At 52.7% G+C, this 20,944-nt stretch overlaps 3 protein-coding genes across 5 annotated transcripts in view; all 3 read right to left on the reverse strand.

The window, feature by feature from the left end:
- Window positions 1-4,691: 4,691 nt before the first annotated feature.
- Window positions 4,692-6,787, reverse strand: Tmem95 (transmembrane protein 95). The gene is made up of 7 exons (XM_005399509.2): window positions 6,425-6,787; window positions 6,162-6,218; window positions 5,902-5,982; window positions 5,779-5,799; window positions 5,589-5,669; window positions 5,380-5,467; window positions 4,692-5,235 (listed from the first exon to the last, which is right to left on the reverse strand). The coding sequence occupies exons 1-7, from the start codon at window positions 6,588-6,590 to the stop codon at window positions 5,202-5,204; spliced, it is 528 nt and encodes a 175-aa protein (XP_005399566.1). The 5' UTR covers window positions 6,591-6,787; the 3' UTR covers window positions 4,692-5,201.
- An 86-nt stretch (window positions 6,788-6,873) lies between these two features.
- Window positions 6,874-8,989, reverse strand: Kctd11 (potassium channel tetramerization domain containing 11). The gene has a single exon (XM_005399508.2). The coding sequence runs from the start codon at window positions 8,967-8,969 to the stop codon at window positions 8,271-8,273; it is 699 nt and encodes a 232-aa protein (XP_005399565.1). The 5' UTR covers window positions 8,970-8,989; the 3' UTR covers window positions 6,874-8,270.
- A 1,434-nt stretch (window positions 8,990-10,423) lies between these two features.
- Acap1 (ArfGAP with coiled-coil, ankyrin repeat and PH domains 1) overlaps window positions 10,424-20,944 on the reverse strand; it is a 14,825-nt gene continuing 4,304 nt past the window's right edge. For 2 of the 3 annotated variants that reach the window (XM_013522119.1, XM_005399511.2), the window contains 20 exons: window positions 18,951-19,070; window positions 18,739-18,792; window positions 18,596-18,654; window positions 18,142-18,325; window positions 17,964-18,008; window positions 17,755-17,850; window positions 17,568-17,642; window positions 17,366-17,475; window positions 15,587-15,638; window positions 15,391-15,491; window positions 14,530-14,653; window positions 14,219-14,430; window positions 13,551-13,620; window positions 13,342-13,436; window positions 13,080-13,249; window positions 12,367-12,539; window positions 11,535-11,644; window positions 11,334-11,444; window positions 10,942-10,991; window positions 10,424-10,606 (listed from right to left, as the gene is read on the reverse strand). In XM_013522119.1, coding sequence (XP_013377573.1) covers window positions 10,506-10,606; window positions 10,942-10,991; window positions 11,334-11,444; window positions 11,535-11,644; window positions 12,367-12,539; window positions 13,080-13,249; window positions 13,342-13,436; window positions 13,551-13,620; window positions 14,219-14,430; window positions 14,530-14,653; window positions 15,391-15,491; window positions 15,587-15,638; window positions 17,366-17,475; window positions 17,568-17,642; window positions 17,755-17,850; window positions 17,964-18,008; window positions 18,142-18,325; window positions 18,596-18,654; window positions 18,739-18,792; window positions 18,951-18,959 — 2,001 coding nt within the window. In that variant the 5' untranslated portion in view covers window positions 18,960-19,070 and the 3' untranslated portion in view covers window positions 10,424-10,505. Of the gene's footprint in view, window positions 10,607-10,941; window positions 10,992-11,317; window positions 11,445-11,534; window positions 11,645-12,366; window positions 12,540-13,079; window positions 13,250-13,341; window positions 13,437-13,550; window positions 13,621-14,218; window positions 14,431-14,529; window positions 14,654-15,390; window positions 15,492-15,586; window positions 15,639-17,365; window positions 17,476-17,567; window positions 17,643-17,754; window positions 17,851-17,963; window positions 18,009-18,141; window positions 18,326-18,595; window positions 18,655-18,738; window positions 18,793-18,950; window positions 19,071-20,944 lie in introns of all 3 variants that reach the window. The other variant, XR_001236859.1, reaches the window with a different exon arrangement.

The following is a 20,944-nucleotide window of genomic DNA, read 5'->3' on the forward strand; positions in this document are numbered from 1 at the left end:
AGGCAGGCGCTTTTGCCGCTGAGCTAAATCCCCAGCCCCCTTAAGCAGCCTTTTGGAAAGCTCCATATGTCAAGGAACTGGAGCCTCTTTCCAACATCCAAAGTCAACTTGTCAGCCTTGTAAGTGTGCTATTTTGGAGGTCCATCCTACAGCCCCAGTCAAATCTTAGATTTCTGCAGCCCTGACTGACAGCTTAGTTACAGCTTCATGAGAGGCCCTGAGCTACAGCCACCCAGCTTAGCTGCTCCCAAGATTCTCTTCACTGACACACACTAACTGTACAGTGGAGGAGGTATTGTGTAAGAATTCAACACATATACAATGGGACAATAACCGGGTCAGAGTTATTAGCATTTCTACCTCCTTAAACATTTCTTATTTTGTGTTAGGAAGTTTCAAAATCTTTTATTCTAGTTCTTTGTAAAGTATATAACAAATTGTTGTGAACTGTAGTCACCCTACTGAATTTGTTTGTTTATTTATTTATTAGAGACAGGGTCTTGCTACGCTGTCCAGGCTGCCCTTGAACTGTCCATGTAGTGCAGGCTGGCCTTGAACTCACTATGTAGCCCAGGCTGGCCTTGAACTCATGGTGATCTTCCCTCCACCTCCAGAGTCCTGGGATTACAGGTGTGCACCACCATGGTGGCCCTACCGACTACAGAACAGGAGAATTTAGTGCTATGTAACTTTAGTTTGCTCTTGAATTTCTGTTCCATATAAACTGAAAGAGATTGCTTCTTGCTGTAAGCCACTGAGCTTTGAAGATTAGCTATAGATAATACAGTGCACAAAATGCTTCAAGTGGTGCCTATTTTCTCCATACGAGTAAGCCACCATTAACTCCATTTTACAGGCAGAAGGACTGACACCCAGGTTTGCCAAGTGATGTCTCTGGCATACACAGCTAAAAAGTGACAATGTTGCCATCGCGGGCTCCGGACATTTCGTGGGTGGTCCTAGGCTCCTTTTTCTGCCCCACCGTTCTTGTTACCTATCAGTAAGGGGATCACACCTACTGGCATAAACCAATTTCATTACATACCCGGAGTTTCTGAGCCAGGAATTCCAATAGGATAATGGGGATGGTTTGTCACTGCTGTGTGACATCTGGGACTTATTTAGAAAATTGAAGGTCTGGGGATAATCTGACAGCTGGGGGGTGGGGAAGCTGTAACATCACTCATATGTCTGGCAGCCGGCGCTGGCCTCTGTCTGGAGTCCATGTGGACTCTTCCTGAAGCTGGGCCTCTTTGTAGATAGTGACCGGATTCTGGAGTGAGGACCCTAGAGGACAGAGTGGAAGTGCCAGCCAGTTCCTTCAGGCATGGGCTCAGAGCACAGCACAGTGTCATCTCTGCAGTGTTTTACTGGTCAACCTGTTACAGAGCCCAGATTTAAAGGAAGGATACACGGACCCTACCCCACCATGAGAGCATGTCAAAGAATGTGGGGGCCATCTTTTAAACTACCATACCCTCAACAGTCTCCCGTGTTTGGAGAAGGGCTCAAAAAAGCCAGTCCTTCCCCCACAGGCCAGACTCCAGTGGGCTGATCTTAGATGCCCAGAAGAGAGACACAAAAACTGGGAGTGTAGCCCATGGTAGTATGTGCCCGGTATGCATGAAGGCCTGAATTTGATCTGCACCACAAAAAGAAAAGGTAGAAAAGAAACACAAATGCCCCCAGCTTCCTACGGCATCTGCTCAAGAAGAGCTTACTAGAAGAGCATACATCCCAAGAGCCCTGTGGCCTGGTTGTCTATGTGTACCAGGCACAGGAAACAAAGACCACAAAACCCTGGGCAGAGGCTTCATAGGGCACTGTGCTGCCTGCAGGGGGGACGGTGAAAACAAAACACCACTGTGATGTAACAGGTGCCACAGCTAAGGCCTGTGTGGAGAGGGGACACTCTACTCTGCTCCTCGGGCTCCGAAATTGCTTTGCAGAAGAGGTGATGTCTGAGTCAAATCTGAAGGGCATCCCAGGTGGAAGGACAAGCCTGGGCAAGGCAAGGAGACACAACTCGGGTTCAGTGTGGGATGGGGTGGGCAGTGCTGAGAAAGCTCTAGGGACTCTTGGGAACCAGATTCCAAGAAGAATTACAAAGGTTGATCACTTGGTTACTGCTGAGAAGTGGGCTTGTGGACATCCAGGGGAGAGAAAGGAAGGGGATGTGCATGATACAGTTGGCACTGCCGTGAAACTTCACAGGAGCGATCCCAGGAGAGCCGAGAGTCGGGGAGGTGTGTTTGGACATAGGGAGTCTGAGGTGCCCTTGGGCATGCGAGTAGAGATTCCAGTTATATCTATGTTTGTACAGCTCTGGCCTGAGAAGCAGACAAGACACATAGGAGATGCTGATGGAGAGCCTTGAATGTCAGAGTAAAGAGACACCTGGTCTACATTCTGTAGGCCAGGAGGAGGTGGAGAAAATCTTTAAGCAAGTACATAATGAACCCTCATTTTATGTCATGTCCAGTCCCAAGCACTTTATATGAATTTATTTGTACTTTACAACAATTATATAAGGCAAACTGTACATTTCATTGATTTAGGATATCAGTTGTAGGACATACCATGATTTTATGTATTGCTAAGAAAAAATGCCCACCAATTAAATCATGGCATACCTTCTATTTAAAATGCATTCTGACCTTAGAGATATTAAAATGCAAAGAGAGCTAGGCATAGTGACACCCACCCAGCACTCAGGAAGTTGAGGCAGGAAGGTCACTACAAGTTCAAAGCAAATCTGGGCTACATAGTGAACTCAAGGTCTGCCTGAACTATATAGTGAAACCCTGCCTCAAAACACACACACTAAAAGAAAAGAGTGCAGAAAAATGCCATAGAATTTTTAAAAACATATTATCTGCACATAAAAGAACAGGCAAGGTTTGGTGGTAACCCTTACTCCCAGCTAATTAGGAAGCTGAAACAAGGAGGGCAATTTCAATCCCAATCCGAGCAACTTTGCGAGAACCTATCTCAAGATAAAAAGTAGAAATGGGTTGGGATACAGCTCAGTGGTACTGTAGAGGGCTTGCCTAACAGGCACAAGAACCTGGGTTCCATTTCCAGTGCAGGGACAGGGGCAATGGAGAAGTTACGCTGGAGCTGAGGCTGTGTAGCTCAGTGGTACAGCACTTGCCTAGCAAAGCTCTGGGTTTGGTCTCCAGCACAACAAACAAAGAAGAAAACTTGCTCAAAGAGATGAAATAAGTTGCCTAAGGTCCACTAAGAGACATAGCCAAGAAACCAAACACCTCAACTCCAAAGCCCAAGTTCTTAGCCATTATGTGGCCCTAGGAGAGAGGTTGCGAGCCATGTGGAGTTTTTGGAGGCCCAGTGTGGCTCTGAGGGGCACACGTATTTGAGGGGTGCACATGGGGCCAGGTGATGCACCTGAGGGGCCGGAGTCCACCCTGAAAGGATTCAGGATGGGTTGGGGACCAAGGGCAGGAGGAGACAGACTAAGGTCTTTCAAGGACTGTCACTTTAACAGAACGTGAGTATGAAAATCAGAACAACTTCAAAATGCTGAGCCTGGAAAGAGGACAGCATGGGAATGCAGAAGGCAACTGCTGCGGTCCAGAGGAGCTGTGCTGCCTGTGCAGTCAGGAAGTGGGGTTTCTCATCCCACACTGGGCCCTGACGATGGCTCATTATTTGTCAATTAAATGAATAAATGAGCTGTATGATCTTGTGGATCTAGGTCTCATATTTCATGTGTAAAATGGATTAGGCCAGCATGTGTGGAACAGAAGAAAGGGCATCTCATGGAAGGGGTAAGAAGTCCTTTCTCCACCCACAAGACCTTTCTGGACACCCCAAAGACAGTGGCTCTGCTGCACATAACACTAACCAAGGCCCATAGGAGACCACTTAATTCTGATTCTGGAGGTGGGGCCCAAGTGTGAGTAGTTTTAAAGCTGCCTTGGAGCCTGCAATGTGCAGCTGGTTGAGAGCACTTGTCTGGGAGCCTCCAGGCTCCTAGTTTAAAAATTTCTAGGCTAGGTGAGGGCTAGGTCCTTGAACTGAGACTTGTGGTTGATGACAAACCTTTCTTTTCATGTTCCATCTCCAGTCTGCCAAACCAAAACCCTTGATGGGGGCTGGGGATTTAGCTCAGTGGCACAGTGCCTGCCTGACAAGCACAAGGTTGTGAGTTCGATTCCTGGTACCGGTAAAAAACCAAAACCAAACATAAATAAATAAACAAAAACCCTTGATGGACAGGGGACCAAACACCAGGATTTCTCAACCATGAACTATGGACATTCCGGCAGTTTAAATTTTTTTTTTTCCTTTTTGAGACAGTCTCACTGTATGGTTCAGGTTGGACTTGAATGCTCTATTTGGCCTAGGCTGGCCTCGAATCTGTGGTGATCCTCCTGCCTCGGCCTCCCATACAAGAGTCCGATACCACACTTGGCTTGAGCAGGTTAATCTTTTGTTGTGAGGACTTCTGTACATTGTAGAATGTTAACAGCATCCCTTATCTCTACTCACTAAATGCCAGGAGCACAGCCTCCCAATCAAAACAATACAAAATGTCTCCAGACATTGCTAAATGTCTACCAGGGTGCTAACCACCCCCCACCCCAGTTCGAATCTCCAAGCCACACTGAGAGCTCTCAGTCCGCTCTCCCCTCCCTAGTGCAGACAGAGGCCAAGCAGAGATGGAGGGCACTTAACAGCACTTTTACTTGGGCCTAGCAGGAGGGAGGCCTCTGTAGGCGGCCAGAGCTGCACAACCTTAATACAATGGACAGAGAGCGTGCCAGCGGGCTGGCTGATGTGGTCTCACCCCAGAAGGAGGGAGTTTTCCAGAACTCTTATTCCCGGATTCCCAATCAGTCATGGGAGGGCCCAGAGGCGATTCTGGGGCAAACAGGCACTGCTTTCCGGGAATGGTGGAGGGGGCCAGGGGTGGGGTGGTGCATGCAGGGGATTCTTTCCTTCTGTAGCTAATTTCCTGGCATCGCCCACTGCCCTGTCTGATTGGTGGAGGGCCAGTGGGGAGGAACTTTCCAGAGAAGGGTCCCTGGGTTCCTGGAGGGCATCTGGTGCTGGAACTGATCTTGGGACATCTAGGTTGTAGGCTCTGGAAGACTGAGTCTTTGAGGCTGGGACTAAGGGATGGCTGATTCCCCAAAGGATGTGGAAATTGTGGCTATCCACTCCTCAGAGCTTCTTCACAAGTCATCTTTTGCTTGCAGGTGGTGGTTCCTGAGGGAAGAAGGGATGGAGAGGCCAGCTAAATCACGGGGGCGGGGGGGGGGGGGGGGTTGGGAGAAAGGACAGAGGGTGGCCCTGGAGAGCACTGGGTGGGGGTCAGAAAGGCGGTTTCCGGCCCTGCAGTCCCCAACTCACTCCACCAGGAGGCTCAGAGCACCCAGAAGCAGGACAGCTCCGAAGACAGATAAGAGCAGAATCCTGGCTTCCCACAGATCGTGACTTCCTGCAGGGAACCCAGAAGGCCGTGGATGAACCTGGAGACCACGCGATGGTCTCCACGCGATGGTGCAAAACGAAAGGCTCAGGAATCTGGACGGGGTGGGGCAGAGGTAGGGAGTAAGCACCTGGGAGGCAGCGTTTTCGGGGCCAACAGGAGGCCTCGGTGCCCTCGCAGGTGGAGCAGTTGTACAGAATGGTGCTGCCCCCTGCAGGAGACAGCGGAAGCGCGCTGGCCGGGGAAACCGAGGCTTCCATCTTCTCTTAGCAGCCCCCTCCCAAGCCCCACGTCCTTGTTACCCCTCTTTTCCTACTCACGGCAGGCAGGGGCACAGAGAGCTGAAAGAAAGGACAAGGAGGGGATGGAAGTGGGTGAGCCGTCTACCACACACCCCTTTGCCTAAGATCCTATCACTCCCAATGCCCTTCTGGAACCCGTACCTTCCCTGATGTACTGAGGGATCTTGGTCTTTTGCAGCCACTGCCAGTAGGAAGGGAGTGAGGAGATGGACCCTTTGATCTCTGGGAGGCAGAATGCAGTTTTAGATTTCTGGGCCTCAACAGTGCCAAGTCACCCCCACCCTTTCCTCCTGCCCCTTGCAGATCAGCCCTCCATTCTCCTCCCTCCCTCTGTCCTTCCCTGCCTCCCGGCCCGCTCCCCCCCTTCAAACCCTTAGGTTTCACCTTCCTTTTGACCTCACCCATGACCCTCAGGACTCTGTGAGTCTTCTCTGTGACTTTGTTCATTGTCAACTCATCTGTGGAGATGGGCAAGAACTTCCTTCTGGGCTCTGTCTTACTTTCCTGAGATCCTCAAGTTCTCCCAGAGGGAAGGGCCAGTGTATTTAGAGAAGAATGAGGACCGAGGCAACTGCTGAGGGGCACAGCTGGGAAGTCACATGCCTCTCCCCTTGGGGTACGGAGGCGACCATGGCTGGGCCTGCTCCTGGGTGTCCGGTCTTACCTAAGGCAAAGTCTGAAAAGTCTGGAGAGGCCCATTCCTTCCACTGGGCCTCCATCTGGCTCGTGAGCTGAGCCAGACGGCCCGGCAAGTCATGGCCTGGGAGGCGACAAAAGATACAGGCCTGGGTGGCTGCCAGGAAAACCCCACCTAGTGTCAGCATCCACATGAAGCCTGCTGGGGGTCAGAAGGGGAGCTGGCCCCACCTGGGCTAGAAAGCCTCAGAGTGCTGACTGATTGGGTTCCAGCCCTTTGCCTAGGAGGTTCTTGAGTGTTCTGCAACAGTTGGAATTTCTAGAATGTTCCAGAACAATGCCACTGCTCCATCCAAGGTTGAGGAGGAGCTGGGGCCCAAAGAACTTGGAGGGGCCTGAAGAAAACATTTCTAGTGGGAGACAGGCAGAGAATACAGAGCCTCTGTTGCAAGGGGGATAGTGGTCTATACGAATCTGTAGTTCAGAAAGCACTTTTATTTTTATTTTTTTCTTGTAACAATCAGTGATAAATAATGAGTAACTCCTTCAGGGAAGAAATTATGCATGTCTATCCCGTCCACTCAGGAACTCAGAGATTCCATCCATTCCCATATCCTCCCCCACTCTCCCAAACTCTTCATCTCTTCTGTGTGCCCAGGGCAGCCTTGGGCCTTCCCCCAGCTATCTCCTAGCAACAGGCCCATGGTTGCTGAGGCAACCAAGCATTCCCTACAGGTCTCAGAGGCCCAACTAGGCCCAGGAACTTCTTTTACTTCTTACAGGAAGATTCTAGTGACTGAAACGCAAATAGGCCCCTCCTGCCTACATGGGTGATTGCAGGAACATAAACACACACACGCACACATACACACCCTATGATTAAACTAAATCTCAATCTACTCACACTCATACCACAGATAAACCTGGGCCAGAACAGTTGCTGGGCAACACCTGACACGCCTGGACATGCAGGGACCACAGAAGGACCATCACGTAGACATTGTAGTCAGCAACACAGATGGAAACTGGATGCCAAGGAGCCATGCCTTAGTCAGGCACACTGGCTGACATGCACACACACATGAAGGCTACGAAAAAGATGCCAGCTTCTCCCTGTGGACAGCCCCACCTTCAAAATAGGATTGTTTAGAACATTTGAAATTCCAGAGGGGCACTCCAGGGGCCTTGCTCCTATATGTCAATCTGTGGAGGCCTTGCTGGCCCCCTCAGGAGGTGGCTTGAGACACCAAAGAAGCTCCCTTCCTGTGTCCCAGAGTGTTCTGGGCCCTCTTTGGCCACACCAGGCCATTCAGCTCCAGGAGGGAAGGCCACAGTCCAGGAGACCCCACATTAAGGCAATCCAAAGTATCCCCTTTCCTTCAGACCTCAGTGTCCCTCCAGAGTTCTGCCAGGCCTAGCTGGCATAGATGTATTTTCCACTTTTTTTTTTTTTTTTTTGGTTTTTTTTTGGTACTGGGAATCAAACTCACAACCTTGCGCTTGCCAGGCAGGCACTGTGCCGCTGAGCTAAATCCCCAGCCTCTGTATTTTCCACTTTTTTAGACCTCTGAATACTGAGCTTCAACAGAGACCATGGAGGTCTCCAGCTTTAAGCAAGAACAAACCAAGAGAATCTTCACCGCCCCACCCCACCCCAGGAAAAGCACCAGTCTAGACTCTAGGGATCACTAGTGAGCCCTCCGTGAGCTCAAGTTCTGGAATTCCAGCCCATATCTGGGCTCCAGTCAGGTGCAGGAGCCCCCCTGACCCTCATAGCTCCCACACTAGAGCTAGAAAGAGGCTTCAGGGGAGTCCTTACCCCACTAGCTGCCCCATTCTGTCTCTCCCCCACAAGCAAACTGAGAGCCACACCCTCAGTGGCGTACAAAGCGCAGAGATCGAGAGTTGAGCAGATCTTCAGGGTCAGGGAAGACAGAGTCAAGGCGGAAACCGTGCTCTAGAGCCACCCGAAGAACCTCCTCCAGGAAGCTCGGCGTTCCCACCACCTCGCGCCGCTCTCCTGGCCCTCCGGTCCACAAGGGCTGCAGCCCTAGTCGCTCATACTCCACCTCAGGGAGTTCTGTGGGGCGAGGGGCCCACTCCAGGTGGAAGTGTGGGCCCCCCTCCGCCCTATCCCCACTGGTCACACCAAATCGGGCTTGCATGGCAGCCAGACACTCCGGATCAGTGCAGAAGAGGTTGGCTCGGAAGGTGTGCACCTGGACAGAGCTTAACTCATAGTGGTGAGGGCCCCTGCGAGCAGAAAAGTGTACCAGGCGGGGACTGACATCTACATCTGCGTGAAGCAGGGCAGCTGTGGGTGCAGGTGTCCCCCGAGAGGCCTCCAGTTCTCTCAGGGCATCCAGGAGAGGCCTGATCTGGTAGAAGTCAGCTTCTGCCCTGAGAAGCGCCGTCTCTCCGTACCCAAGGGGTAGGTCCAGTCTGCCCAGTCGCAGGAAATTGAGGATGTGCCGGAAGGCCTTGCCATCGCGGTCGATGAAGTAGTGGCCACCTCCTTGAGGGTTGCCATTGGCAGATATGGGGGTGCCAGCCCTAAACATGGCCCCCAGCATGGAGTCTGGGAAGCGAGTCAGGGTCTCCAAAGTAGTAGAATATAGCGTGCCCCCCACATTCAGGGTCACGGGGCCCCCAAAGGAGGGGGGCGAAGAGGGCACAGGAGGAGGGGAAATTTTGGGGCGTACAGGCGACAAGGAAGGAGAAGGAAAGGCAGAACTTCCTGGGTGTATGCACGATTGGGTGGTATCTTGGGTGGTATCGTTCAGAATTGCTGGTTGGAGACACAGGTTGGAGTGCAAGTCAGCAAAGTTTGTAGCTCCCCCACGTATTTTGGTGGTGGGTGCGAATTCTGGGCACAGAAATCCCCGAAAGGGTGAGAGAACAGATGAAAAGAGTGGAGGGCAGCCAGAGAGGGGACGGGAGCCTTCTGTCCAGACGTATCCAACTCTGGGCGGACAGCGATTCCCTTTCTGCGGTCTTCAGACAGTGGGGTTCCGGAATTCAACCAGCAGGTGACGGTGGCGAGCAGAGGCCCGACGCTTTCAGGGGTCCAGCTTCTGAGTTTCTAGACAGATCGCTGTCGCCGCCGTAGGCGAGTCCAGGCAGCGCTCTCGGGCTCAGTGAGAGGCCCGGCCAGGCTCCAGGCACCGGCCGCAGGAGACCGCCGCGGAGCTGATGGGAGCAGATGACTAGCCGCGCTGCATCTGCTGCGGGGCGACAGTGCGCACTCAGCCTGAGCCGGGAGTGTCCGAGGGCTCTGATGGAAGCAGCCAGGAGTCTCGGAACTCGGGCTTCGCTGCCTTCGCCGGATGTCGCGGCTGGGCGCAGAGGTCTCGGTTCCCAGGAAATGTCCAACGGGCAGCGGCCGGGGACCCTTTAAGAGGCAGCCCCGCCCCTTGCGCCCCGCCCCTGCCCCCGTGGGGCTCGCGCGGCGGGGTGGAGCGGGGAGCCGGGAGTCACCCACAGGAGGGACAGGGCCGACTGGACGGACGAGCGGACACGAGAGGGAGTGGGGTGACTCATGCGCGTCTTTCCGGATGTGGCCGCGACAGCCCCGGGGTCCTCTAGGTGTGCCGGGCCTCACGTCTGCAACCTATTCCTGCCACTCCGAGAAAACCGAGGCCCCCGCCATCGCGGGCCAGGGGACCAGTTCCCTCCCAGTGGCTCCCGCGGGGAACTCCCGAGGGGGCGGGTGCTGAGCCGCCGCATTCCGGGGATGCCTGTCCGCGGGGGTGGCCCGGAGCGCTCCGTCCCGGCGCCGCGCCAGCTGCCCCGAGGGAAGGCGGCCCCGCCCGCGCCGGCTCGGCCCGCTGGACCGGCCTGGCCTCGTCCCGAGTCTGAGAGCCGCACCCCACCCCAGCCACCCCAGGCTGCCACTGCGCTCCCGGGGAGTCGCCTCCTGCAGGACTCGAGCTCTAAAACTCCCAGCCGCTCCCTGCATCCCGGAAGCCACAGCGCCCGACACTCTGCCCGGCCCGAAGGTGGAGCCAATAAAGTGCAGTGCGCAGGGAAAAGCGAAGCACAGACGCTTTAATGTCGGAGGGGCCTCCTGTGGGGAGAGGAGCGGCTGGGGTGCGGGGCAGAGCCTGGGATCAAAGCGTGTAGAGGTCGTGACTTCGCCGGCTCAGCTTCTCCGGGTCGTCCGACGCCATGAGGGAGAAGTCGCGGAAGATGTCGAGATAGGTCTCGTCTCCTGAAGGGAGGGAGCAAAGGCTGAGGCCGGACGCGAGGCCCTGGCGCGGAAGCGCACGCGGGCGGGCCGGGCAGGGGCGGCGAGGGTGGACGCGGAACTTTCGAACCCAGAGCGCAGCGCCCGGGCCTGTTTGTTCCGAGGCCCTGGATCATCGGATCCGCCTGATGTGTATTTGTTGAATAAATAACGGAGGGAGGCAGGGCGACATTAATAATGGGCACGAGAGGAACAGGTAGAAAGAGGGACAGTTGGGCACGGGAGGGACGGATCACCAAGGGCAGAAGCCCAGGATTTCAGTATCGGGCCTGGGGAAGTGGGATGGGTGAATACTTTACCTGCCTGGCCCTGGGCCACTTCCGCCTCCCTCATCTTTGCCAATCGTAGCCTGAAGGGGAGAGGATTAGAAATAAAGGACAGCCCCCCAACTCCACTCCCCCTCCTTTGTGTTTCGTTCACCTTTCTCTCCAGTGTCCAGTGCTTAGAAAGATGACTGTCAGCAATATGGGTGTGGGAATTGCACTCTCAGGATGAGCACCCACCCTCCACCCCGCTTGCCAGCGTTCCCACTCCTGGCCCAATCCACACTGACTGTGGTCCTTTTCTGCCCAATTCCAGGCTCCAGCCCCGCCCCTCCCGGGCCCCCAACACCAGGCACGGGGCAGGCTTGGCGTTAGCCCCACCCAGAACAAATAGTCCCAGTGCCAGCCACACCCTTAGGCATCCTCACAAGGTGACGATGTCAGCGTTGGCTGTTTCCATGGCGATAGTCAGAGGGTCTCTGCCTTCAGAGTCTTGGGCCCCTAGATTGGCCCCCCGTTTCAGGAACAGGCAGGCGAGCCTGGAGGAGATAACCATGTTCAGCACCCCTCCCCAGTCTCATGCCCTCTGAAGCCTTCTTCCCCATGACCCTCAGCCCTGCTGCCCCTACCCCGTGTGGCCAAGAATTGTTGCATGGTGGAGTGGTCCCCGGCCTGCACTGTCTGCTTGGTTCACATTTGCTCCGTTCTGGAGAAGAAACTCACAGGCCAGAAGAGAATTCTACATGGGGAAGCCAAGAAAAGGACATCTTTAGAAATGGATTTCAAAATGTTTTAGAATGGAGTCTTTTTCAGGGGATGGGAGGATGGGGCCCAGAAATCAGGAGTTGGGGGAGTGGAGTGTCAGGTTTGGCTCTGGTTCTTTTTTTGAACGCCCTCAGGCTGTCGCACAGGCTAGCCTTAAACTCACAGTCTTCTAGACTCAGCTTTTTTTTTTTTATAGTTTTTTTGTTTTTGTTTTTGGTTTTTGGTTTTTCTCCGGTACCGGGAACCGAACTCACGACCCTGAGCTTGCCAGGCGCTTTTGCCGCTGAGCTAAATCCCCAGACCCTAGACTCAGCTTTTCAAGTAGCTAGGATTATAGGCCAGTGCCATCATGACCAGCTTGACTCTAGCTCTTCATAGGTATTCATATATTAAATCCATAGTACAACTTCATGAGGTATGCTATCCCTATTTTACAGATGAGGCCGGGCGTGGTGGCGCACACTTGTAATCCCAGCACTTGGGAGGCTGAGGCAGGAGGGTCACTGTGAGTTCAAGGCCAGCCTGGGCTACAAAGTGAGCTCAAGTCCAACCTGAACTGCATAGCAAGTCCCTGTCTCAAAAAGACAAAAACAAAACAAAACAAAACAGTGGGAGTGAAGGGAAGGGCTGGATCCAAAGTCAGGAAGAGTTAGTAGGAGCCTCAGGGTGGGGTGGGAAGGTCAGCAAGGTTCTCACAGCAGCTGTGGCCTGGATCAGCGGTGTGGCATTCTCCTGACCCCCATTGACCCAGTTGACATCAGCTCCATGGGCAAGGGCATCAGCCATGGTGGGAAGGGATGGAGGATGCCCAGCAGCGCGAAACAGTAGGGCCCCAGGATGCAGACTTCCCAGGTCCTCAGAAGGGGGCTCTGTTAAGGGGACTTGGTATTAGGCAGAATCAGTGGTGAGTTAGGGAGGAAAACCCTTAGCACAGTCCCCCGATGCTGCAGTAGGCTGGGTCACTACTAAATTGTGGGGAAACCTTCATGAGTCAGGACTGTGGTGCAAATGGAGTGGTGTACATGTGAGTGTGCGCGTGTGCGGGGGGCCATGTAATATGGAGGACAGATAGCGTTATTCACCCCATCCTGTCCAATACTGACTGGCTGGATGTGACAGGTGAGCTGACTCAATGACAACCTCTCACGCCTCCAGCCAAGGTCACACCCTCCTTCCCAGGCTTTGAGATCCCAAACTTCCTGCCTCTTCTCATGCATCCTTATATACCCCACCCCACCTTCCTTACCTCATGCTCCTTCCCATGCTCAGCGCCATGTTGCCCCAAAACTTAGTCTGGCCCCCCAGGATTCCCCAGGGGAGGGCCTGGGCCTCACAGTCTACTTCCTTACAGGCCCTAGCACAGTGCTGAGCATACAGCAGACTCCCTGAAGACTTAAGCAACCCTATACCTGGCTTGGATCTGACGCTCCCTGGCCGGGGCTTGATGGAAGGTTTTGGGGGTAGAGGGGGATGCCCCCTTGGGGGCCCCCTGCCACCTCTTCGCCCTCGAATCTCAGGAAGCTTGGTCAGAAACTTCTTCTCCACGTATTTGGCATGAATCCATGCCTCCTTTTCTTGCCTGGAGGAGAAGGGATAAGCAGACACGCATCCTTTTTGCCATCGCAGGTCCCTCCTGGAGGAGAGCCCCAGACACCTCCACCGCAACCTCACCGGGAACAGCTGGGCCCTGGCTTCTTCACTGCCATGGCCTCCACACGGGCCTCGTAGATCTGGTTGATGATGACGTTTCCCAGTTCACACATAAGCTTAAAGAGGCCCAGGCAGAGGCAGAGAGAGAAGCAGGAGCAGTAGGGTGAGTATCTGTGCTGACTTCTCAGGCCTTTGCCCTCACCCAAAGTCTTCACAGTACCCCACGTTACCTTCACTAGTTCTGGCTCCCAAGAGTCAAGGGTCAGGGACCGGACTTTGGAGAAATGAACACCCAGGCTCCTGGAAGGCCAGAGCGGGAGTCACGCCCTGTGTGGGCAGTGGCCTAGGGAGGCTGCTACTGCTCCTGGGAAGACTTCGAGGCAAGGCCTGCATGGGGCTGTGCAGTGGAGCTGGGCAGGAAGGCAGGTGGCTGGGCCACGTTGCTCTGACTTGGTTCTAGGAGGATCCTAACCCCTTTACCATTCCTTCTTCCCACGTTTCACTGTGAGACCCTCATCCTCTCCAGCCCCCTGGACATTGTTCTCAGTTCTTTCCATGCCGTCTCCCTTCCCTCCTTGCACCAGTCTGACCAAGTGTAACAGGCTTGCTAAGACCTCACCACCTCTTCTCTGTCACGGTGGTTGGCTCCCCTACCCTCAGCAGCATTTACCCGAACTTCCTCCAAACAAACCAGTAACTTCCTTAGGTGTCTCCCAGTCCTGGGCAGACCAGGGCACCTTGTGTCCCACAGGCTTGCCTCAGGCCTGGTGCCCAGTGACAGCTAGAACCTGAGAGAGGAAGCCAGGGCAGAGGAGAGGAGAGGGACCTGTACAATGGTGAGGGAGCAGCACCATAGACAGAAGAAGCACAGTTTATGCTTGGGGCCTTAGGGAATGACCTGTGAATGCCAGAGCACTGAATGCAGAGGGTGACACCAAGGTTGATGCTGGCCCACTCTGGGGCTGGCTCCCGGCAGTCGCAGCACTGGGCATTGCCATCCACACTCTGCACCTGGGCTGCCACACGCCCGACTCCCCCAGGCTCCCTTCCCCTGGCTGTCCCACCACAGCCTAGGGTAGCAGCAGAGGGCAGGGTCAGCTGTCCTGAGCCCTGGGGGAGATAGGGGAAGAAAACATAACCAGGGGCTTTGAATAAGGCCAGCCCCATCCGCCCAGGGCAGCCTGGCCCTGCAGCCCCAAGTTGAGGTACCTGGCCTGGGCCCCTGGGGCTGTCATCAAGGGGAGCCTGGCTGAAGGCCGAGGCAATGCTGCTCTGCACAGCACTGACCCACAGCTGCAGGAGGCGCTCAGAGTCAGCCTGGAGGAGACAGGACCTGAATGGGGGATGAGGGTGACAGGGGAGGGGTCTGAGGCCTGGTGATCCATGCCGCAAGGTGGACAGAATGACACTCAGCTGGTTCCAGCTGTACTGAAATACAGCTGGTCCTTCACTTATGATCTGACTTAACATCTTTTGACTTTATAGTGATGTACAGCCCATACAGCCATTCTGATTTTTATTTTCAATAGTGTTCAATAAAACATGAGATACTCAATACTTTGTTATAAAATATCTTTGTGTTAGACCTGCTCAACTACAGGCTAAAGTAAGTGTTCTAAGTACATTTAAAGTAGGTTAGGGTTGGGCGTAGTGGCACACGCCTGTAATCTCAGCACTCTGGAGTCTAAAGGAGGAGGACTGCTGTGATATTGAGGCCACATATGAAATATGGGCTAAATAATGAGTCAAAGGTCAGCCTGAATCACATAGTAAGACCCTGTCTCAAAAAAAAAAGGCATTTTCAACAGTATATTTTCAATTTACAATGGGTTTATCTGGTTGTAACCCCATCACAAGAAGAGGAGTACCTGCACTTCTGAGTCAGTAGGTAATATTCTTCTAAAGAGCCCCTATCATCCTGTCTTCTTCTCCCACATAGCTCTCCAGCCCCCAATCCAGCCACCAAAAGGTTAAGGCCTGGAGCCGCAATGGGGGCCTGTGTGGTGGTGGTCCTGTCTTACTGGTTGCTAAGTATGTAGACATAGTACCGCCCCCAGGGTCTGTACTCACTTGCTGGTGGACACGACCTCGAAGCAGAACCGCCTATCGGAGTCAGGGCAGAGCTTCACTGTGCAGAGGCGAAGGTCATCCACTACCACAGTCACAGAGTCCTGGCAGGGGGCGGCAGTAAGGGGGCTGATGCTCAGCCACAGGTGAGGGCTCAGTCCGCTTGGGATCCAGGCATCCAAGACCTGGTTCTACCCACCTTGTACTTCTTCTGGTAAACCAGTTGGTTGCTCTGAATGGTGAACCAGCGTCTGGAAGAAGTGGAACTAGTTATGACCATGGGCTGCCCTGGGAGAGGCTTTGGAAGAGACAGAAGAAAGGCTGAGCCCTTTGCCCCATAAGGATCTTGCTGAGATGAGAGAGCCTGGGGCTGACTGCGCCATGAGACATCTCAGGAAAGGGTACATAAAGGTTGGGACACATAAAGGTTGTTCACACCTTGAACAATTCAGATTTGATTTGAAATATTTACAAAGACAAATTTCTAGCAGGTGGCAATGCTTTCTTTATTTTCCTTCCTTCCTTCCTTTCCTCTTTTCTTTCTTTCTTTTTTGTTCTTTCTTTTCTCTCTTTAAATAAGCTGAGCATGGTGGCACACACTTGTAATCCCAGCACTTGGGAGGCTGTGGCAGGGGGACTGCCACAAGTTTAAGGTCAGCCTGATGTACACAGTAAGTTCAAGGCTGATCTGAATTTGAATCAGTACAGTAACTACAAGGGCTGGGGATTTAGCTCAGTGGCACAGTGCCTGCCTGGCAAGTGCAAGGTTGTGAGTTTGATTCCCAGTACCAGAAAAAAAAACAAACTACAATTTTTCACAAGTGAAATTGTCTCAGGGAAGGGACTCCAATTTCTTATTTGCACAAAGTCTCATACGGGCTGGTGGTAGTTCTAGAAGGAAAGAAGTCACACCTGGGCATGTTACCATCCTGTTCCAAATGCTATACAGGTTTCCCACTTCCTCCGTAGTACACCCCAAGGTCCTTCAGAAGCCTAGAAGGTCTACATGCCCCTAGAATGATTCATACTTCCATCAGCCCTTACTTCCTTTTCCTTTGCTCTATCCAGGCCACAGCCTCCTCACTGTTTTTCAAATGCTCGAGGGATCTCAGGGCCTTACCCATGACTCTTCCTTCTTCTAGGATATTCTTACCCTACACCTTGAAATTTTGACTCAAAAGTGACCTTTTCATGAGGCCTACTCTGACTCACTGTTTAAAATTGTAGACCCCGGGGCTGGGGATTTAGCTCAGCGGCAAAAGCACTTGCCTGGCAAGTGCAGGGTCATGAGTTCAGTTCCTGGTACCGGAGTAAAAAACAAACAAAAAAAAAAATTGTAGACCCCAAGCCAGGCCTGGTGGTACAGACCTGTAATCCTAGCAGTCTAGCAGGCTGAGGCAGGAGGATCACAAATTCAAGCCCAGCCTGGGCAACTTAGTAAGACCTTGTATCAATATAAAAAATAAAAAATATAAAAAATTTAAAAAGCACTGGGGACTCAGCTCAATAGTGGAGTACACGTATAACATGCCTGGGTTTATTCCCCAGTACCACAAAAAAATTAAAAAATTAAACTGTAGTCACCATTCACCACATCCCTTTATTCTTTTTCCCCTATGGCCCTATTATTTTCTAATGTAATACAATAACATACTTAGCTTTTTTTGGTGGTGGGGGACAGGGTCTCACTATGTATTTCAGGTTTTCAGGCTGGCTTTGAACTTACTATGTACCCCAGGATGGCCTCGGACTCATGGCAATATTCCTGCCTCAGCCTCCCAAGTGCTGTGATTACAGGTGTGCACCACCACGCCTAACAACCTACTCAGTTCTTATGCTATTGTCTGTTTCTGCTGATTGAATGTATGCTCTACAAAGCAGAGGGTTTTGTCTGCTTTTCCTTGATGTTCTTTAGCACACTATAAGCACTAATAAAAAACCAATTGGATGAGTTTAGCGGACTGGAGTGGCCTCTCACCTGCTCCAAGTCTTAAATGCGTTGCTGGCTCGTTTGAAGAGATGTCCTTCCATGACCAGGCCATTAGGTCCCTCCTTCAGGCTTGGTTCTGGCTCCTCCCCACCTAGCTCCTGGGGACACAGAAGGGTCAAAGGGCAACTGAGATGTGCAGAGACTGAGACTGCAGGCCTGTCCAGCTCCTGCCCATAGTCCCCATTGTTACCTTCTGTTTCAGCAGCACATGTCTCTGTTCCATGTCTCTCTTCTCTCGTGCTGAATTCAGGACCAACTGGTGCAACTGGGCATAGCAGGGGCATGTCAGGTGCCCAAGCCTCCCCCCTCCAGGCCAGGAGGGTCATCTCAGAGCCCCCTAGTTTCCCCCCACCACCTGCCTGTTCTTGGGGTCTTACCTGGGCACCCAGTTCCTTACGATATTGGGCCAGGCGGCTCAGCTCCTCATGACCCTGCTGGAAATGGACAGCCTGGGCCTCCACCAAACGCAGCACCTGGGGGACGATGTGGGCAGGTGGCAGGGCCGAGGGAAGACCCCCCCATTCTTCCTTCCTGCTCTCTGTAGTGGGGTCCTCCCCACGTTTCCCTCACCATCACCCCAACTCACAAACTCCATGATGTCGAACTTCCTCTTGTCCTCTATCACATTGATCTGAAGACCCAAGAACACCTCAGGTCAGTCTTGAGATCACAGCACCTCCCTCCCACTGAATACTGCAGACCTCCCAGCTTCAAGGTGACACCAGAGCCCCTAGTACTCCCAGAGGAGAGGCCGAGGCAGGCACCTGCAGGGCATAATCCAATGCCCGTCCTCGGTACCCAGCTCGAGCAGTCCTCAGAGCAGCTCCAGCCTCCTCTGCTTCTTGGGTACGACGCCTAGGGACTTCTGCATTGTGGATTAGAGCAGCCTCCAGACCCTCGGCTCCCCGCCAGAAATCCCGGCGAGCCTCTCGGAAACCTCGGAGACCTCTGGGAGTGAGGAGACAGCACAGCATCACACATATCCCCACCGGGCCCAGAGGAGCCTTTCAGGGTGAGGCCCATCCATATCCCATATCCTTTCAGTAAGCCTAACTACAGGGGAAGCCCAAGGGGCCCCTGGGGATAGAAGGACAGAAGTCAGACCACCAGAAGCCCTCAACCTCACAACTCCTTCAACTGGGGAGGCCCCTGCGGTAACAAGAAGAGGGACAGAGGGCTGCTTTCTGGGAATTAAGGCTCCCTTCCCTCCCATCTCACTCCTTGACCAGGGTCTGGATTTGCTGCTGCAGTGTGTGCTGTGTGGCCTCAAGGAGTTCCTAAGGAAGTAGAAGTGGCGGGGGATCAGGAGAACAGAAAATCCCGCCGCCTCCCCTACCCTCAGCTCACCTTCCCCAACTCACCAAGTGGCTGTCCAGCTTGTGGTTCAGGCTTATAGTGAATTTGTCCAGACACTCCTAGGAAAGAGGAGGCAAAGAGAGAATAACACCACGTGTGGGGTGACGGGGCACTCCCAGCTCTAGACCCCAGCTGCTACGAGCATCTTGGCTGGCAGCTCCATCCCTGCTTCTCTTCCACAGCCCTCAGCATCCCCTGAGCCAGACCCTCCACATACCGCCATCATGGGCTCTGGTGGACCCAGCTGAGCCAGATCACAAATGCCAGCAATGAATGCGCGGCTGGCGGTGAGGTACTGGCGTCCACTTTCCAGGAGGCCAGTTCCCAGCTTGAGGAGCTGGGAAAAAATGAAGGCCATCAGTTATCATACCAGGTGACACCCTCTACCCCATCCACTTTTTCCTCCCGTGCCCAGGCCTGAGTTCCCCTTTTCCAACCTTGTCTACCTCCCCGCAACCCGCCAGCCCCACTCCATCCCTAACACACACACACGCTGTGTTCTCTTCTTTGCTTCTTGGCTCCCACTGACCTGAGCATGGTACAAAAGCCCTGTCCCATTCTTCCCAGCCTGTTGCCAGTCACTGTCAGCGTTACCATTAAAATGTCTTTTTCTGTCCACTCCCACTTGTCCCTCCCTGCCCTGCCTACCTGCTTGGATGAGGGGCTCCCCATAAACTCCAACCTTCTGCACTGTATGGCTCCCAAGATGAGTCCTCTGCATGGCTGGATTCAGTCCTACAGTCTTTCTAACCTGGGGCCATCCATTTCTGTGCTCACTGAACATTCCCTAGTAAATGATAACTGGTCATGTAGCCCACAGGGTCAGGGCCAAGTAGGATGATGCTAGGATGCTACGGAGCCCATTCTATCAGGCAATGGAGCAATGAAGGCTTGCTAAACTAGGAGGCGAGTGGCTGGCTTGAGGAGAGGCTCTGGGAGACCCAGGAGACTGAGCCAGAATCCGAAATCAGTCTTCTCCTGGGTGTGGGCACATGCCTATGATCCCAGAACTCAAGAGGCTAAGGCAGGAGGATTGCTGTGAGTTGATGGCCAGTCTGTACTACATAGCAAGATCGTCTCTTTTTTTTTCCCCCCTCTCTCAAACACACACACACACACACACACACACACACACACACACACACACACGGTCAATCTGATCCTTGGGCCTTGTTATCTGCAGAGCCATGACTACTTTGCCCCTGAGGAGTTACACTGGGCTCTGGCCTGAGACACCATATCTGGATGGAACAGGTATCTGACAAGCCCATCAGCTCAGCAGGAGTGGCAGGAGACCACAGGGAGGCTTTGTGAAGAAATGCTGGGTACCAGGAGCTTGGAGGCCATAGGTGCTCATTCTACTTTTGTTAATTTTTTTTTTTTTTTTTTTGCCTTTTTGAGACAGGGTCTCGATATGCAGTTCATACTGGCCTTGAGCTCACTTTGTAGCCCAGGCTGGGGCTTGAACTTGCAATGATCCTCCTGCCTCAGCCTCCCAAGTGCTGGGATTACAGGCGTGTACCACTACGTCCGGCCTACTTTTGTTAAAAATTAAAGAAACATTCCTGGTAACTGGTGGAGACTCTAGGGAACTATAGGTTGACATGCAAGTGGCTAGCTAGATCAGTAATGCTCAGGAAACAAGATCAAATCTTATCCATCTGTGACAAGAGATAAAGATCCTCACAGCTCACTGTGCAGATCCAGGGGATGAAGTGTCTAGTTTATCCCATTTGTCAGCCTTCCCCAATATGAGTAAAAACCTTTCATCAGACTGAATCAGTGACAAACTGATACATACATACAATATAGAAGTACCTAGCAAAAAAGGGAACTATTGATAGGCGCAACAACTTGGATAAACTTTAAGGGCATTATTGTAAATTTTTTAAAAATTAAAAGGTCATATAATATATGATTCTATTGATATAACATTGTTTCTTTAGGGAGGGTGTACTGCTGAGTATTTGTAGCCACATCCCCAGACCGACCTATATCATTTTTTCTTTTGAGAGAGCATCTTAAATTACCTAGGCAGGCCTTGAATTTATGATTATCCTGACCTAGCTAATCCCTGTACCTGGGATTACAGGTATGTGCCACTGTTCCTCTCTTTTTTTTTTTTTTTTTTTTTTCTGAGACAAGGTCTTACTATGCTGCCCAGGTGAGACTTGAATTGCTAGGCTCAAGCAATGCTCCTGCCTCAGTCTC

Source organism: Chinchilla lanigera, unplaced genomic scaffold (assembly GCF_000276665.1).
Source record: "Chinchilla lanigera isolate Chin_1 unplaced genomic scaffold, ChiLan1.0 scaffold00066, whole genome shotgun sequence".
NCBI classification, from domain to species: domain Eukaryota; kingdom Metazoa; phylum Chordata; class Mammalia; order Rodentia; family Chinchillidae; genus Chinchilla; species Chinchilla lanigera.